At 41.4% G+C, this 19202-nt stretch overlaps 1 protein-coding gene and 1 non-coding gene across 2 annotated transcripts; both read left to right on the top strand.

Annotated features, from left to right (window-relative positions):
• The first annotated feature begins 33 nt into the window (after positions 1 to 33).
• Positions 34 to 107, top strand: TRNAV-UAC (transfer RNA valine (anticodon UAC)). Its single transcript has one exon. It is a non-coding gene; the product is annotated as a tRNA-Val (tRNA).
• A 3302-nt stretch (positions 108 to 3409) lies between these two features.
• COXFA4L3 (cytochrome c oxidase associated subunit FA4L3) lies at positions 3410 to 7723 on the top strand. The gene is made up of 4 exons (XM_039888238.1): positions 3410 to 3757; positions 3932 to 4017; positions 4939 to 4999; positions 6575 to 7723. The coding sequence occupies exons 1-4, from the start codon at positions 3722 to 3724 to the stop codon at positions 6641 to 6643; spliced, it is 252 nt and encodes an 83-aa protein (XP_039744172.1). The 5' UTR covers positions 3410 to 3721; the 3' UTR covers positions 6644 to 7723.
• The last annotated feature ends 11479 nt before the right edge of the window (positions 7724 to 19202 follow it).

Here is a 19202-nt window from a genome sequence, read left to right as displayed (position 1 = left end):
TTTTTTTAAAAAAAATTTAAGTTGGTTAGGGGTGGCTCCATAGTGTAGTGGTTAGCACGTCTGCTTTACACGCAGAAGGTCCTGGGTTCATGCCCCAGGTGGAGCCATGGACCATACCCCGGGTGCGCCAGACCCTCCGAGTGCGCTGGGGTTGCCAGGCCCCAGGTGTGCCAGGCCCTGGGTGCATGCCATGAGCATGTGGGAGGAGATGCCCTGCCTTCAGAGATCCAGTTCTTAAGAGGAAACGGCAACATCCGTAGGTCTGGGGTGGATATGAGGGGTGAGGAATTAAAGGGGGGAAAAAATTAAATGTGTTGGGGTAACATTGGTTAATAACAAATTTTAGGTGTACAACTTTCTAATAAAACATCTGTATACACTATTGTTTGCTCACCACTCGAAGTCTATAATTTCCTTCCATCAGCATATATTTGACCCCCTTCACCCTCTTCTCCTCACACACTTCCCCTGATAACTACCAATCTGTTGTTTTGACTCAGTTTAAATGCGATTTGAAGATGGCTTTGGGCATCTTCCAAAAGCTGTTCTTAACTGTGAGAAAATTAAAATACTTCAGCTTCTAAGCCCCTGGGAAGTATGAATAGCTTTTCCTGTACATTGAACTTGAACTTTCTGAGCCATATTAACAGCCTTAAACAATATAGTGGTACACCTCCCCAATACCTGCCAAAATTTAGCAAATCTAGTATTTGCTAAACCTGGTAAATAGGCAGCCACCACAGGATGGGCAGGAAGAACTTAAACAAAAGCTATTTAATAAAAGAATATTTTTCTTATAAAACCTGAGCTGGGTTGATTAAAATCTAAGTTTAAACTCCTGGAGTGAGAACCTTGCAGTCATGGCACCATATTCCTGCAATCCTGGGTTGCAGCAGCTAGAGAAAGTTCTAGAACTTTCTGACAATTGGGGTAGGGACGAGAAGCTCCCCCAAAGGATTATGGGCTTCGGAGCATCCAAAGGAGGTGAAGTGTCCTGAATGGGTCTGTTTGGGGGCTGCCAGGGTTTGAAAGGGGGGAGCTGTGCCTGCTAGTCATCCTGTAAAGACCAAACTACATACTGACCTTGCATCTCCACAAGTTCAGTGAACCTGGGCATTAACCAAAAGAAGGGAAAGGGACTTTCTGGGTCTAAGTCTCATTACTGTGATAGAAAATAAGCAGATCTTAAAGGTTATATGGGAACATTATATCTGTAACTATATACAATATGTAAATTTTTAGAATGTTTTCTGAACATTTTCAAACATACATAGAATAAGAAGCTCCCACATACCTAATATCTAGATTGAATAATTAGTATTTTGCTAAATTTGCTTCATTTGTTTTTTTAATTGAAGTGTTTTAAAGTAAATCCTAGACGTAGTATTTCTTCCTTAACTATTTCCATATCCAATTTCTTTAAAGTTTTTTAAAAAAATATAATACTTTTATCACACCTAACAAAATCAACAAAACTTTTTAAACATCATTTTGTGGTCTGTATTTAAGTTTCCTTAATTGCCCCTCAATTGTCTTTTACAGTTGGTTTGTCTATTTGTTCAAATAACTACCCTCACCTTTAGTAAGTTTTCTTAGACCCCTTAGTCAGGGTTAATCGTCTTTCTTTGGCACCAGAAAGTAGGGTTAAAATTGTTTATGCACTAAATTGTAAGAACCTTGAAGTAAGAGACTTGTGTTTATTAATCTTTTTAATTTACCATGACCCCATTCTCAGAATAATGCCGACTACTACAAAATAATACTGCATTTTGAAAAGAAATGATATCAGCAAAGCCGTGTTCTGAGTTTAAGACATTACTAGGCAAGGGCTATACATTTTAATTTTAATTTGTGGGCCATGATACATTACTGTAAGAGTTCTTCCTTCCTCTCCTCCTTCCTAGAAAAACTTATCTTTAATTAACAAAATGAAGCTTTTTAAAGAACTTTCTGACAAAAATAGCTTTAGAAATCCTGCTGGAGGAGCATTAAAAGGCTTCTTTGATTCTGTTCAATATAAACTAGGGAGAATTAATGTTGAATTTTATTGGAAGTATCTGATGTTATTCTAACCAATTGGCAAATGTCTCCAGTTAGAGCTCTGGGGTTACATTGTAAGAACCCTTGTCAGAATAAGTGGTGAGAAGCTACATTTATGATCTGCCTTATATAAAACAAATCTTTGCAAATAATAATTACTATTTTATTGAATGCTTACTATAGGCAAGGCAGAATGCCACGTACTTTACATACATTCTAACATTTTTTTCCAACTCCCTCCTGAGTTAGGTTTGTCCCCAGTTTACAGATATACAAACTGAGATCCATAAAGGTTAAGTAGTTTCCTTGGAGTCGGTCAGCTAATAAAATATGTCAGGGCTGGGCTCTGAACTCAGGTCCCTTTGAATGCAATGCCCATGTCTAGAACTAAAATGGGGTTGAAATAGCTGTGTCTGACTCTTTCTGGAGACAGGATGTTTCCATTTTAACGTTAACTCAGTTTGAACTTGAAAAAGTTTTAAAATAATTGTTTTAAAATAACTGTTTTTAAATAACTGAGCTTGCGTGCTTGGCTTAAGTGCAGTAGCTGAGAGCCGGGTGCATAAAGAACAGTAGTGTTGAGTGCCAGGCAGACCTGGGTAACCCTGATAGTAACTCTGCCACTTACTGGCTATGTGACTTGAGCACTTCTGAGCCCAAATAACATGTCGAGAAGGTTCCGGCACAGTGTCTGGCACACAGCCCCTGGTTTAATAGAATTATCGTTAGCATGATCTGGTTTTGCAGCCACTGGCATGCTCTGTGCAAGGTGAGGCTGCTAGCTTAGGGATGAGTTAAAGGGGACCTCAAGACGGAGCCCGCCGACTGGGTCATCTCAGAGATGGACCTTATTCTGGAAACCTTAACAGCTGATTATTTTCTTTATTGTTCTCTCTCATCTCCTGACTATTTTAATGGGGGAAAAAAAAATCAGGACACCATGGGAGTTATTTTGAAAGACACTTTACTATTTAATTTTAATGATCTTCATATGTAATTATCTTCATAAAAACTGTACATCACTTTTTTTTTTGTAGTTTTTAATGGGATTGGATTATTTCTAATTCACCTGCCTGCACTCGAGAGCCTCTGGGGTGGGGGACCCCCAGCTCTGCAGCTCCTTTTTCGGACTCCCTTTTAGAAGTATTGGTTTTCACCCAGGCCGTGGCCATCAGGGCTCCCCTTGTTCTCAGTTCCACCTCCTCGCAGGCTCCAGGAGTGGCTGGGAGCCATCCGGAGTACCAATACCCAGCCTCGAGGTAAGAACCGCCGCGAGTGGCACGAGGCGCCGGCACCCGCGTTTGGCGGCGTAGCGTCTGCGGGCACCGCGTCCTGCAGGGGGCGCCCGGGCGCCGAGCTGGGTAAGCAAGTCAGGTCGCGCAAGACCCCCGCCCCGGCCGCGTGACCTGAACACCCTGGCCCGGCCCTTCCGGAGCGGTTGTGATCGGTATATAAGGAGCAGAGGCTCGGCTTCTGTTTGGTGTTGGGCGTTAGCATCGTCTGCCCGCGTCGTTCCGCTCCCCAGGTGAGCCGCCCTTGGGCGAAGGCGCTGCCGAGCCGGCCTCAGGGACCTTTCGGACAGAGTACGTTGGCCCTTCTGGCGCCCACTAGGTTGGAGCCTAGTGGCTGAAGTTTCGATCAGTATCTTGGAGTTTTTATTCTAGCTTTGGCTGAGGTCATCATGAACTTATTCCAACTCCTGATGAAAAAGAAGGAAGTAAGTTTTTAAAGCAATTGAACATCTTGCCTAAAAATATTAATTTTTAAAGATAAACAGATCTTTAAAAATTTGAAGATTTTGAAGAAAGTACAAAATACATAGCTATTGTTGTATTTGACACGTTTTACGTTGAAACGTAGGAGTATTTACCCTCAACCTGTTCTCTACTAGCTTATTCCTTTGGCGGTGATCATGACGGCGGCAGCGTGTGGAGCGTCGTCTTTTGCTCTATATTCCCTTAAAAAAACCGATGTGATGTAAGTAGGCACCATTTATAAAAACGTTTTTAAGCAGTGTTAGGGTGACCTTCAGCTTATGAAATGGGAGATATCAGTTTCCTAGCTTTTATCCCAGGAAGAACGTTAACTTGTGAACTTGGAGTCAGGGCTAGAAAGCATACTAATATCAGCAGACTATTAAATTATGATATTAATAAAATTAGTTCATTTCTTGTATCTAAATATCTTTAGACCCATTGCCCTCCCCCCCTTCTCCTGCAGCGAAGTTAAATTTGATTTTTTTAAACTTAAGTTTTGAAATGTAAAGTTCTTACATGGTCTTTGGGATACAGATCATCAAATAAATCAAAAATTTTAATGAAATTTTAAAATTGCAATATATTAGAAAGATCTTTCCTAATGTGGTAGAGTTTATGGATTCAGTTGTCTGCAGTGAACCTAATCTCAGCTCTGGATATAAGAAGGTAAAATACTGTGTATCCTGGAATATGAGGAAGAGAGAAACTTGAAATTGAATGAACTTGCCTGGTATAGAGTAATAATGCTAGGCTCTCATAGAGGGGCCTAGAGCTCTGCAGTTCACCATCTATAGAGTTAAAACCCAGCCCTTCTGCTGGTCCCAGAAATTAGGGCAAGAACATATTTGTTTGCTCTTAGCCCGGCACTTCTACCTCCATTGCTATTCAGCTTATGAAAACATTCTCCAGGATAGCCCAATAAAGGGAATACAGACCTCCTACCCTACAAAGGAATTGATCCCTAATGTTTGAGCCAAACTGTGAAGCTCTTTTAAAGAATCTTCCATCAATTTCAGTTAACTAACAAATGAATGCCTTAGCATGCAGTCTGGGTCTGTCCCTAGCATGTTTATAGACCCAATATCAGAGTTGGTTTAAATGAACGTATTTTAATGTTTAATCGGCTTTCTTTTATTTTTAGCATTGATCGAAAAAGAAATCCAGAACCTTGGGAAAGTGTGGATCCTAATGTACCTCGAAAGGTATTGCTGAGTTAAAAAGTGATTTACATTTAGCCCAAGCCTTAGCATCATTGTCAGTAAAATAAATTGAATGCCTTTCACTTTTAAGGTGCCGCTTCGTGTAGTGTTAAAGAGAATGCTATAGAGTTGTAGAGATCTAGTTCAAATCCTTGCTCCATTATTCAAAGTTGATTTTAGACAACTTGACCTCTCTGAGGCTCTCAGAATCTGTAAAATGGGCACAGTAATAGGGCTCTACCTCAGGGTTAAGAGAATAAAAGAAGATAAAATACAGAGTCCTTTAACACAGTGTCTAGCCCATGGTTCATACTCAAATACTAACTTTTGTTATTATTGTCATATGTTATCTAATTTTATCCATTACTTATCTAAAGTTAATATAAGGTCTATTGTGATAAATAACAAGAGTTCTTGAAAACAAGAGTGCCATTCTCTTTAAGCAAAAGTAGCTAATATTCACTCTATTGCAAAGGTTTTTTACATTTTAAATGTTTTGAAGGTAAGAAACATTTAGTCTGGAATGAATACTGCTTAAGTCTGTCAGGGAAGCTTTTTGTTATTTTTTAAACAAAACTTTCAAATAACACAGTTTGACCTAGTGAGGACATTTAGGATCTTTTATTTTATTTTTATTTCTTATATTTTTTTCTTAAATTTTTTTTTTCATTTTTTTATGGTGACATTGGTTAACGAAATCCAATAAGTTTCAGCTGTACACTTTAACAGTAAGGCATTTATATTTACACAGTGTGTTCACCTCCCATAGTTAGATTTCTTTCTGTCACCACATATTTAACCCCCTTTATCCCATCTACCTTCCCCCTCCCCTCTCCCCGTCCCCTCTAGTAACCACTAGCCTATTGTCCATGTCCATGAGTCTCTGTTTGTTTGTCCTGTTCATTTGTTGCTTTTAGGTTTATATCCCACATATAAGTGATAACATGTGGTTTTCAACTTTTTCTGTCTGGCTTATTTTGCTTAGCATGATTATCTCAAGGTCTATCCATATTCATTTAGGATTTTAAAAAACTACTTGCATGTCCTAGGTCCTAGGGTAATAGAAAACTTCTGAAGATAAATGAGAATCTCTGAATGTGAGCTCTTTGGGAGTTAAGGACTGTCTGCAGCTCTGTCCCTTTTCCTTTATAACTTAGATCATTTGTACCTTTATTGAACAATTACAATGAGGAAACTTTGTTAAGAGCCTACTATACGCCACACCCTGTGCTAAGAGCATTATACAACCACTCACAGGGAGCAGACTCACTTTTTGAACTTATAGTTCATGTAAAACCATGGGAAATTAAAAAATCTAGATCCTGTTAAGTGAAAACGGGGCAAATATATAAGACCTTTCTCTCTGATCTGTAACACACAGGGACATGAGGGTTTTTAAGAGGGACAGAATGGTAGAAGTCAGCACATTATTGTTTTTTCATGTTTTAGGGATGGGAAGATTACAAATGTTACATATGGCGATGCTTTTTGTAAAGAGTATAGACAAATCCCAAAAGGGGGTGTAAGGAGGAAGGACAGATCCTAATATAACACTGTTATTTTGCTTTTTTGTTTAAGCTTATAACAATCAACCAGCAATGGAAGCCCATTGAAGAGTTGCAGAAGGCGCGAAGGGCGTCCAGATGAGCAGTCCTCACCTCTTTCTTCCAAAGAGTGCTCTATGAATCTAGTGGAAACACTTCTGCACAAACTAGACTATGGATACCAGTGTGCAGAAATGCTTCTGCTACATTTTTAGAGCTTGCCTACATTTTTGGACTCTGAATAGGAATTATAAAGGTAGTGTGGTAATAACCACATAGTCCAAAAATAGGTTTCTTATTGTAATTTGAGTTTTGCATATTGAAAATTTTATGTTTGTGATGCCTTGAATGTTTTTCTTAATGTGTATACACATTTATAAGTTAGATTATCTATAATAAAATAACATTTGTTTCAAATTTCTTAAAGATTAGATACATATCTTAATAGAGGGAAAGTCTTTTTATGAGAGAAAAACATTTTAGAGCATAGAGCTTCATATTTTAATTAATATCCAGTACAAAGTTCTGTATAAACTTTTCTTTCAAGTTTATTCATTCACCAGAAATTTATTGAGCACCTATTGTTAGCTAGGTACTGTTGAGGTTCAGGTGAGATAAAGCAATGAACTAAACCAAATTCTGGAGGGAGATGAATAAAAGATGGTAAGTACAATGAGGACAGTGAAAAAGAGATGGGGTATGAGGCTTACAGGAAGACTGGTTTTGGAGGAAGTGCGGAAAATCTGGTGGTGAACAGGAGTGTGGGGCATGCTGAGGCTGGCCCTGCCCATGCCAAGGCTAACAATAGTGCTCCTGTGAGGGTTGTGGAGGGGAGGATGGAGAGCACCCTACAGGGTCTGGGACCCCTCTTCACTCTAGCCAATGGTAACTTAGAGACCAAAGGTGCAGTCAAACCCAGCATGCCCCTGGGTTCCCCTTTAACTGTTCTAAAAAATTGGTTTCCATTAACTTTTTTTTTTTAAATGAGCTATAATTCACATATCATAGTATCCATCCATTTAAAGTGCACGATTCATTGGTTTTACAACCATCTCCACCATCTAATTCCAGAACATTTTCATCACTCCCCAAAAGAACCTTGTACCCATTAGCAGTTATTCCCCATTCCTGACCCGTCTCCCTCTAGCCCCCGGCAAATACTAATAAACTTTGTCTCTATGGATTTGCCTGTTCTGGACATTTCATTTAATGGAATTATACATTCTGTGGCCTTTGAGTCTGGCTCTCTTAGCATAATGTTTTCAAGATTCATCCATATTATACCATGTTTCAGTATTTAATTCTTTTTTATGACTAATTTCATTGTATAGAGATACCATATTTTGTTTATCCATCAGTTGATGGACATTTGGGTTGTTTGCACTTTTTGGCTGTTATGCATAATTCTGTAAACAGCCATGTTCAAGGTATTTTTTTAATTTAATTAGTTTTAAGTATACAGTACATTGGTTAGACATCTATACAGTTCATAAAACCGACCCCCCAATTGCTCCTTCCTTCCCCTGACCCTCCACCTAGCCAGCGTGTTAATGCTTATTGCAATCCTTATGCCGTGCTCCCCATCCCCATGACCATCCATCAGCTACTAATTTGTACTTTTTTAACCCTTCACCCCATCCCCCAGCCCCCAAACCTTTCTCTCCTCTGTCCATCACCAAATTGTCCACTATATTTGTGAGTCTGTTTTCGATTAGTTTGTTCTTTTTATTCCTTAGATTCCACATATAAGTGAAATTATATAGTGTTTATCTTTCTCTATCTGACTTAAATACCTTCTAGGTCCATCAAAGCAATATCTTTTTCCATCCCCTTCTAGTCTCTATGTGTCTTTTAATCTGAAGTGAGTCTCTTATAGGCAACATGTAGGGGTCTTGTTTTCCTTTCCATTCATCCACTCTATCTTTTGGTTGGAGCACTTAATTTTTTTCCATTTGAGGTACTTATTGATAGGAATGTAGTTGTTACCATTCTTTATTCCTGTTTTTGATACATTTTTTTCTTCTTCGTAAAGAAGTCTCTCCAACATTACCTGTAATACTAGCTTGGTGGTGATAAATTCCTTTAGCTTATTTTTGTCTGGGAAGCTCTTTATCTGTCCTTCAATTCTAAATGATAGTTTTGCTGGATAAATTATTCTTGGTTGTAGATCCTGGGTCTTCATCCTGTCGAATATATTTTACCAAGCCCTTCTGTCCTGCATAGTTTCTTTTGAGAAATCATCTGCCAGTCGTATGGGTGTCCCCTTATATGTAATTATTTGTTTTTCTCTTGCTGCTTTTAATATTCTTTCTTTGTATTTAATCTTTGGCATTTTAATTATGATATGTGTTGGTGTGGGCCTCTTTGGATCCCTGATTTTTGGAATTCTCTGAGCTTCCTGAGGTCTTATGTCTATTTCCTTCACCAGGTTAGGGAAGTTTTCCATCATTATTTCTTCAAACGGCTGTTCAACATCTTGATTTTCTTCAATTACACCGATCAGATGGATATTTGGACCCTTAATAGTGTCCCATATGCTCCCTAAATTATTTTTATAGTCTTGGCATCTTATCTCTTGCCATTCTGATTGTGTGTCCTTGGCTTTCCCATCCTCTAGATAGGGCATTTGATCCTCTTCTTTATTCACTTTGTTTATTCCTTTGTTTATTCCATTTAATATATTTCTTATCTCAGATAATGTGTTCTTTATTTCAGACTGGTTCCTTTTTATAATTTCCATGTTTACGTTTTTTATCTCTTTTTTGAAGTTCTTACTGAATTTATCTACACTTCTCAAAAGTTCATCGAGCATCTTTATAACCTGTGTTTTGAACTCTGCATCTGTTAGATTACTAGACTCCATTATATCTGGCTCTCTATTCTCTTCTCTCATATGGCTTCTGCTTCTTTGTCTTCCCATTGTGGCTGCCTTTTCATGTCTGTTTTTATGTACTAAGCAAAGCTCCTAAGTCTCCTGGTCTTATGAGTGTGGGTTTGTGAAGTAGGTGACCAGTGGCACAGTCCTGAGAAGGGTTCAGCTGCAGGCCAAATTTAGCCCAAGTCTCTACCCCCCTGGGGCTACTTGTTAAGCTTCAGCAAGCAATCCACAGATGCTGTGCTTATAGTTACCTCAAAAGGCCACACTAGAAACCAAGGCCAGCTTCCTCCAGTGTGAGTCTAGGTGCTGCTCAGCAAGGAGCACCTGACTCACTGAGGATACACCCGGATGTGGCTTGGGTGCGGCCGTGAGTTGGGGGAAGTGGGGTTTCAGGGAATCCTCTGGGTGGAAAGACTTCTGTTACCCAGTTTGATGATATCATGACTATGGCAGCACTGTGTCCGGTGCACTGGTAGCGGGGAGGGCTCAACAACGAACAATAGATACCACCAGCACTTCTGTACAGAGTGATTCTCGCCTTGGCTCTCACTCTGACAATGTCTCCTTGTAAGTCTCTGGTCCTCCCTGCAAGCAGGTGAATCGGCACTGGTGCTTAGAGTGAGCAGGTCTGTCACCGTGAAAATCCGCTTGCGGACGCAGCTCCTTTAAGAGACTTTAGCCGCAACCACTGCTGCAGCCTCCGTTTCGCTCAGCCTCTCAAGACGGGGCAGCCCCGCGTCCTCACCCCATCCTACCTTCTGCCACTGAAGGGTACTTTCTTGGATTTCTCCCTGTTCATCTAGATCCCAGGCGATTTTTCCTTGCTGCTGCTTCTTGTTTCCATCACAACTTTGATTTGGTCGCTGGAGGGGTGAACAGAACCTCTATCATCTATGCCATTTTTTTCCCTCTACAAGCTTTTGGGTAGCCATACCTTTTCAGTTCTCTTGGGTACACACCTAGGTTTGTTAACTCTTTTAAATCAAGGTGATAAATGCTTTTTTCTTCATTTCTGTCTGAATATAATAGAAATTTAAGAGAAGGGCTAAATTCTTTTTACCTTCACCGCAATAAAAATTAGCTCTTGCTAGAGACTTGGCAATTCGGGAAGGATTAAAGAAAGACTACTTCCACCAATCTTTGTTGCTTCCTTGTCACCTCAAGTGTTCCCAGATGAAAATCTCCGATGGGCCATCTCAAGGAATTACATGTACCATTTAGGAAGCATGACTTTATTTGCTTAAGTTTATAAAATGCAATATAATACCATTTAGGCAAATAAAAATGAAGAGTTGTGATGGTTGGCTAACTAGGAGACCAAGTGAGGGATGACTATGCCTTTCAACTTTAAAACACAAACCTGATTGAAATGCAGTGGCTGTAAGGGGTGAACATGGCAATGGAAGATACTATGCAGCAGGTTTGGCCAAGAGCAATTTATTTTTGTTTGTGTTCTTAGCATTTTCCTCAAATGTTTTATTTTGAAAATTTTCAAATAGGCAGAGAAGTTGAAAAGTTAGTACGAAGAATACTCACATTTTTTTTTTTTATCAATGAACATTGTGCCACATTTGCTGTATCTCTCTGTATATTATGCTCTTTTTAAACGAAGTCTTTGAAAATAAGTTACAGACATAAACCTTTTATGCCAAAGAGAATGGACATTGTAGCTGAACTGCTTTCTCTACAGAGGTCGATCTGGAAAAGATCCTCTTAGATGTGGATTTTGAACTTTTAAAATTCGAGATATAATAATAACATTTTCATATAATTTAAATATTTAAGAAGTCGTACAATTACTGAACATCCACTATGTGGTATTCATTGTGCTGGCCTAAAAGATCTGGTATAGGAAAGGGACACACACCAATGAACAAATCAAAGCAATATAATGACAATAAAGCAAGGATAGAAATGGACAAATGGTATAAAGGAAAGCTTCTCAAAGAAGATGGATCCCTGAAAGACTAATTGGTCTCGTTTCTTGAAAAACTAATAAGTAGAAGTCAGCAAGGCAATTGAAGTAGAGGCATGTATTTATGAAGGCATAGAGGGCTAAAATAGCACATCTTCTGGAAACTCGAAGTAGTTTAAGAATGGAATTTAATATTGAAGTGTAAAGTGGGATAGGTGGAATGTGTCGGGACTTTTATTATGCTGTTATCCTGCAGGCACAAAGGAACCAGAAAAGGGTTTTAAGTTTGGGAAGGAGGTAATAGAATTTACTTAAGGGAGTGTTGGCTATAGCAACTAGAGGTGATCTTTGAAGGGACTTTGGAGGCCAGAGACCAGCTGCTGTTAATAGTCCAGGGTACAGGTGGCGGGGCCATAACCCAAGGTAGTGATGAAGGGAATAGAAAAGAATGGGATGCATTTGAGAGTGATGAGAAGACCTCAAAGCTTATTGGAGGTAGCTGAGAGATGTACAAAATGACTCCCCAATTTTTCACCTGGGTAGTTGGGTAGGTGATGGTGCCAAGACAGAATACGGGGGTGGGGAGGAAGGAATGTTAAAGGGAGGAGTGGAAAAGGAAGAGAATGAGTTAGGCTTTGGAATTGTCACATTGGAAAGCCCAGTGAGCTATCTAGGTGGATTACTTCTGGAGAACTGCAGAGAGGTGTGAACTGGAGACAGTTTAAGGGGTAGTAAAGCCAAGGGTGTAGCTAAGATTGCCTACAGAGGGCAGAGGGCATCTAAAGTGGAATGGGGACTGAACGTCATAATGAAGGATGTGGGCAGAGGAAGAGGATCTGGACCCTGACGGGACTGAGAGAAACGCTGAGGGAAGGAGAATTGGCAGACATGTCATGGAACCCAGAGAGGAAGGAGTGGTCTTTCCTGTTCTGGTTTGCAATTAAACCAGAGCCTGGAGTCCTTTCAACTTTGTGGCCTTGAGCCTTAAGCAAACATCTGTAATTCTCTCTCAATAATAAGATCTAAAGTAAGCTTTCTGAATGAAAAAAGTTAAAAATCATATTCCATATCATTAAAAACTGGAGTGAGGTCTAATTAAATTCTCATTCATCATCATTTTTTATTTTCTAGGGGAAATTCTACCACATTTTAGTTGAGACTTTGTGGTAGAGAATGAAATTACAGGCCCTGAAGTCAGACTGCTCTGCCCCTATGCTCTCACTACCTATGTTGCATCGGCCAAGCCTCAGATTCCTCATCTATAAGATTGGGTTAGTTGGTACCTGCTTGGGTGAGTTGTGAAGACAATGTGAGATAACAGTTATAAAGTACCTAATTTGATGTTTAACATGTACTAGTTATTCAGTAACTGTTCTCTTTTCTCTCTTTTTATTTATTTATTTATTTCTTTATTTTAGAAAATAATTATTACTATAAAGTAGAAGGCACTCAGTGTGTTTAAAATATTCTGTTTTCATGAGAGAGAACATCACCTGTTTGAAATTTCCACATGCCTACTTCTGGTGATTGGTTAACTTTTGGTTCACAACGCCTCAATTATAAACTTTTGTGAGAGCATAAACACACCTATAGATAAATGCATCTTATCTTCACACTCACCTACATAGATACCTAGCTAAAGATAAGAACGCCTGTGTATATGCCCACATAGATGATCTCACATCCAGAAAAGACAAAATAAAAATATTTAGATATCTGATATATAATATAAAAATACATTCTTAGAAACAAATGTCCATATTTTAGTAAGCACTATATTCGTACAAGTACATTACATATACTTTCACATTCAAAAGTAAAATGTGGTTTAAATAAGAAAGGGTGAAGTTGAGTGCATGTACCTAAGATTGTGATAGGAATAGTATTAGTTTCCTAGCGATTGTCTCTTATAATGTCTCTTCCCCGTGCTAAGGAAGTTGCCTCCGGTAATTATATAATTTCTCTCTAGAAGCTAAGGCATTTTTGTTTTGTTTTGTTTTTGTTTTGGTCGTGTTTTACTGTATCATTTGCCAGTGTGCATACTACTCAGCTTTAAAAATAAAAATTAGAATAAAATTAAGAAAAACCCTAGATTGTATAAATCTTGCTCATTCATTCACCTGTCATGACTTATAATACATCTCTAATAAAATATTACTTATTTGGAGAGAGGGTATACCATTTAAAAAAATTAAACTCTACTTTTTTGTATTTACATCAAGAAATGTATGTGGATTTTTCCTTAGTTGCATGTAATCGGGAAATTCATACTGTTCCTTGGTGTTTGTTACGGCTATGTAGCCTCAGGCAAGTTAACCTGACATTATTTTATAATGTCTTTGCTTATCTGAATTATCCTTATTAACAAATATTAGAAATGGATTCATATTACAAGGCAAATGTGACCTATTATTTGCTTGTTATTTTGGAGACAAATTCACTGAGTCAGCCACTGAACGTTGCTCAAATTTTGTTTCAGAATTTTTTGAAGTGGCCCTATTTACTTTAAAAATTATTTTTAATTGAGGTATAATTTAGATATAATGAAACGAATAGGTCTTAGTTGTTCAGTTAGAAGAGTTTCGACAATTACTATCTGCACCCGTCAAACCATCATGCAAAACAATTTATTGAGCATTTCTGTCACCCTAGAAAGTTCTCTTGTGGCACCATTTACTTTTTAAATTAAAAACCACTGAATTGTACACTTGAAAGAGGTGAATTTTACGGTATGTGAGTTATATCGCAAAAAGGAAAAAAAGGAATCGGCTCCACTTTTACTTGCTATCTCACCTTAAGAAATAACAGAGGCTGGCATAATTATTTTCTGCCATATGAAGTAACCCCCTATCCTATATATTTGACTTGCTTTCCCCCCCCCAAAACAGATAAGTTAGAAATTGCTGAAGATTGTAAGAAACACACTAACAAGACCAGCGGAATCAGTGCTGGTAGTCCAGTCTGTCCCTGTGTTGACAATAAGTAGGCTTGCTATGGAGAGAGCTGGAAGCACAGTCCAGATACTGGGTTTACCTAGTATCCAGGTGATGCAACTATTACCATCCACCGAGGAAGGGCTGGGCAGAGTACAGGGTTACCATAGCAATAAGACTATCCTGGCAATAAATCCTCTCTAGGGCAAGTGAGGATTTTCAGGTGACTTCACAGTTGGATTATATGCTTCATCAACTTCTCCACCCGTGGTGTGTGTCGGGGCTGCCCAGAGAGTGGGGAACCCTCCGTGTCACCAAACCAAGTCCTCCCAAACCATACTAAGAATCGGGCTAATTCTTTCAGTGGAAGAGCGTTTCTCAAATGTTCACTGTGCATCAGAATCTCCTGGAAGGCATATTCAAATGTGGATCACTGGGCCCCAACCCCCAAATTTCTGCTTCGGTAGCTCTGGGGTGGGACCTAAGTATTTGGGTTTCTAACGATTCCCCACATGAGGCTGATGATGCTCGTCCGAGGACCACACTTTGAGAGCTACTGTGCTGAAGCTCTCTATGGCCTTTGGTAATTTAGTGGGGGAATTCTTGCCTGGTCAGTAATATTCCAGACCAGGCCTGAGCCAACAGTCGAACTCTTGCTATCTGGAGAGCAGGGTCAGGCCAGGTGGAAGACTCGGGAGGGAAATGCCTCTCTAGGCCAGGCCACCCTGGCTGCCTATTCAGTCACACGGACCTCAGCTCCCTAATTTTTCAGTTCCCTAATAAAGCCCACTGAGGAGCAGTGGATTTATTAGGTATATGGGCAGATGCATATACAATTGCGAACATCTTCATTTTTCTGTAGAGATAACACTACTTGCCGCCCATGTCAGGACAGATGGAGGTGGTTCTGCCAGTAACGAGTAAATCTTACATTAACTTAGCTTCACATTTGACACAGTGGTCAGGGAGCAAGTGGACAGGTCAGCACTCCAGGCTCTGTCAGTCAGAAGGGGGGCCCTCCCGGGGGGGTAAACCTCTGAAGTAGGTTAATATTTAGAAATGTTTCACTGAGATATTTTATTCATGTATTATTTCCTTATTGCTCTTCTTCCCTCCAGCTTTAAGATGGGAGCATTTCTTGCCTTTGGGTGAGAACTGAAATCCAAAACAGTGCTACTCCAAGTACAGTTGGGTGGACTATTTGCATCACCTGGGAGTGATGCAAATTCTGAGGCTGCACTCTAGACTCTGTGAATCTGAATCTCTAGGGGGAGGCGCAGGATTCTGTGTTTTTTATTTTTATTTTTATTTATTTATTTATTTTGTGCATGTGTGTGCGTGTGTGTGTGTGTGCGCGTGCGCGCGCGTGTGTGTGTTACACATAACCTCTTTAGATTATTATGCATGGCTAGTGTTTGAGAAGCATGGGTCTAGAACAAAGAAATTTCAGCATAGAGGCTTCAAATCCCTAGCTGAGCTCCTAAAGCCAGTATGCATATGTACACAGTACACGTCAGGAGAGAAAGGGGTTTTCCTTGGAGAACAAAGCTTGGGAAATAGCACAGAGTTTAAGTTCTAAGCTGTGGAGTCGAGAAGAATTTGTGATGCTGTAGTAGCCCTCTCTACATCCAAAAAGAAAAACAGTTTGATCAGCAGGAAGGAGAGAGGATGAGAAGGGGGTGAGATTAGATCTTAGAGGACCTGCAGTGTTTCCGCTCTCCCTCTCAAAGAAGCCACAAGGCCCCCACTTGCAAAGGTTTTACTAGCCTGGTCAGACTCTCTCGGGAGCTTGAAGTGATAGATAAGAGTTACAGTCAGAGGCACACACCCGATGAGAAAAGTCAGGGCTGAGAGGCAGTCAGAGGGCCACTTGCACCCCAAGTTACTGAGAGAGTAGAGATGGAAAGAAGCCAGTCAGAGGAGGACTGAGCAGAAAGCTGGAAAGGAGCTGAGGTGAGGAGACAACAAACACATGTCCAGGGCCAGAAGGATTACTATTTTGAGTTAAGAGCCCTGAGAAGGGCTGAGGGCAGCTGAGAGGCAAAGCATCAGTGGAAACAGTCATCACCCAATTCCTGATTGTTGACAGTTTGGTCTGCATGCCTCACCTGGCTGGTCTGAGGGCCCCTCCTCCAGGCCTGCCCTTGTATCTCATCCTGCACTGACACTGGGGAAGGTTCTAGTTGGGGTCGTCCCCTGTGGACCTTTGGCTACGGAAGAGCTGGCGCTGAGGAGGGTGTCCCCTCAGGGTTCCACAACCCGGATGGAAGGGTCCTGAGAGGTGCCTAGACTACAGAGCCCTGTGATGTTGGGCAATCTGGGTGTGTTCCCAAGGTTTCTGGAGAGCTGGCTCATTCCCTGTGTCACTCACTGAAAACAACCTCAGCTGTCCAGGGTGAGGTCAGTTTCAGTTTAGGCTGCTTTGAATACAAAAACAAAAATTCTCTTTCCTCTTGACCGGAAAACTTACACCTAAAAGTTTGTTGAGCTTGGCGTTGAGACAGAGCCGTCAGGAAATGTTGGTTTTCCTCTTGCTCTGCAGGACCTTAAATAATCGAACAGCCAAGGTGTGCTGGGCTCCTCGCTAAGCAAACTCTGGAACATGATCCATAATGGATAGGTGGGTGGGTGGGTGGATCAGTGTGCAAACCTCTTCCTCACAGAAGCCTTTCCTGATCCCCCAGCAGGCCCTCATGCCTGTACTTCCATAGTCCTTTGGGCCTCTCCTTTTAGTAACCTTATCACAGTGTCATTTTATGTGCATCTTATGTGCACCCAGGAAATTAATTTCTTCTCTCACAAAACTGGAGCTCCACGAGGAGCTATTTGTGCTCACCATTGGGTCACTAGCAGCTGGCATGTGCCTGATGTATAGCAAGCAGTCGTCATATATATCTGTTGAATAAATGAATACTTAAAAACCTTGATAATAAGTATGCCAGCAATTAATTGTGGCTGAGTCTTTGCAAAAGGACTTGTCATTTCATTCAGAAAACATTTAAGGAGCATCTGCCACGTGCCATGTGCTGTGCTAGGGAGTAAAGATGGAAATAGGTAATATAGGGAAAGGGCTTATACGAAGGTAAAGAAAACAGGGTCTCTATCCTGAAAAATAAATATAGGCTGGGGGTGAGACCCACCCTCCATGGCAGCAGCTCTGGTGTCTTACCCCATTGTTCTCTCTGTAAAGGAAGCTTTTTCTCACATGGTCACGGTGTGGTGAAGACATAGGACACAGCTTAGCTCCCAAGATGAGAACAACAGACTTAGTAGCCATCCTAAGTGATGGCCTTGCTTGGTGAGACAATTTGTGAATCCCCTAGACTTAGAACTCAGGTTCTAAGTCTAGAAGTTTCAGCACTGGGAGAGATCTCAGAAGTGGATGCCCAGACACAACCCCAGCTCTGCTGACTGAGGGACAGTGTGATCCAGGAGAAGCCCCAAGCTCTCTGCATCTGAAAAGCTGGGGTGGGGTGGCACCTGCCTCAAGCACGGTGGTGAGGATTCGGTGAAATGATACAACAACACCTCTGTGAGGTTCAGGAGACTCAGAGCACCCAGCTAATGAGGAAGTGTGCTGTGTACCCCATATATGCATACCACGCTGTCAACATCCGTTCCGCTGGGCCCCAGGCTCTCTGTGCTCCTGAGAGGCTCTGAGGCAAGGTCTTGCTCCCCAGTGGGCAAGGGAGCTGAGGTCATTGTCTGCTTTTGATACTTGTCCCTGAGTCACTGCCCGGGCCTAAGAAGGGGAAGCCCAGCCTTGCTGGCTGTAGACAAGCAATCTTGCTCCACTGGCTCTGGGGAGCCTAACTGTCCCTCAGATCCTGCAAGTACATGGGGTCCGGTGGCTGCCAAGGGCAGCAGTCAGGTGGTGGAGCCAAGAGCCTTCTCCCTGCTCAGCCGCCTCTGTCTCACGGAGCCTGCCTACTGGGGCCTGTAGGGCGTACGGTGTTTTTCCAGTCCCTTCCAGCTCATGTCAGGTCTGCTGCCCACAAGCCGCCCACCCAGGGTTCTCACATCAGCTGTCTTCCCTGCAACCGAGAGTCTGGCTCCATATTGAAAGCTGGGTGGTGTCCTGGAGACCCACGCCCATCATGGAATTTCCCCAGTTAGGTTTCTTTGGCAACTGCAAGGCCACAGGAAGGTCGAAGCTGGTGAAATACAGCAAGAATGCGAGGGAGGAAGTGCCAGCCCTGCCCACACTGTCTGGAGTCCCTCCCAAGGGGACAGGAAAGCATGGAATCTCCACAAACAGGACCCCGACACAACCAGGAAGCAGGTGGGTCTCACCTTACACACTTAACACCGGACTCCCCCGTTTAGAGCAGGGGTTCTCAGTCCTGGCTGCACATTAGAACCCCTGGTAACTGCATCGGACTCTCTGGGGTGGGACCAGGTTGGGCAGCAGTGATTTTTAAGCTCTCCAGGTGTTTGTAGTGTGCAGACAATGTTGAAGGAGACTAAGAAAATAAAACATGTACTCAGGCATAACTTGTGTTGCAGGTTCAGTTCCAGACCGCCACAATAAGTGAGTCATAATCTTTTTGCTGGTAGAGGGTCTTGCCCTCAATTATTAAAAAATGCAACATCTGTGAAGCGCAGTAAACTGAGGTATGCCTCTAGGATCTGTTCGGGTGTGTGGGGGCTGGGGGCAGCCTGGGTTCAAATCTTGCCTCCATCACTTATGAGTTGGGCCACAGCAAGTCTCTCCACTTCTGAAAGCATCAATCGCCTCATCTATAAAGTGAGAATAATACAGAAAGTGACTACCTTATAGAACCAATGTAGGATGAAATGTAATAAGCTTCTTCTGACAGCACTGGTCAGTCAGTGCTGGTCATTCCCTTACAACTGGAACTCTTTGCCGCCTTATCTGTGACTCCAAAACACAGAGTCCTTGTGTCTGCTCCAGCTTTGAGCTCCCACTACTTTG

This window comes from Pteropus medius, unplaced genomic scaffold (assembly GCF_902729225.1).
Source record: "Pteropus medius unplaced genomic scaffold, Ma_sr-lr_union100, whole genome shotgun sequence".
Taxonomy (NCBI): Eukaryota; Metazoa; Chordata; class Mammalia; order Chiroptera; family Pteropodidae; genus Pteropus; species Pteropus medius.
This window is presented reverse-complemented; position numbering and strand designations above follow the sequence as displayed.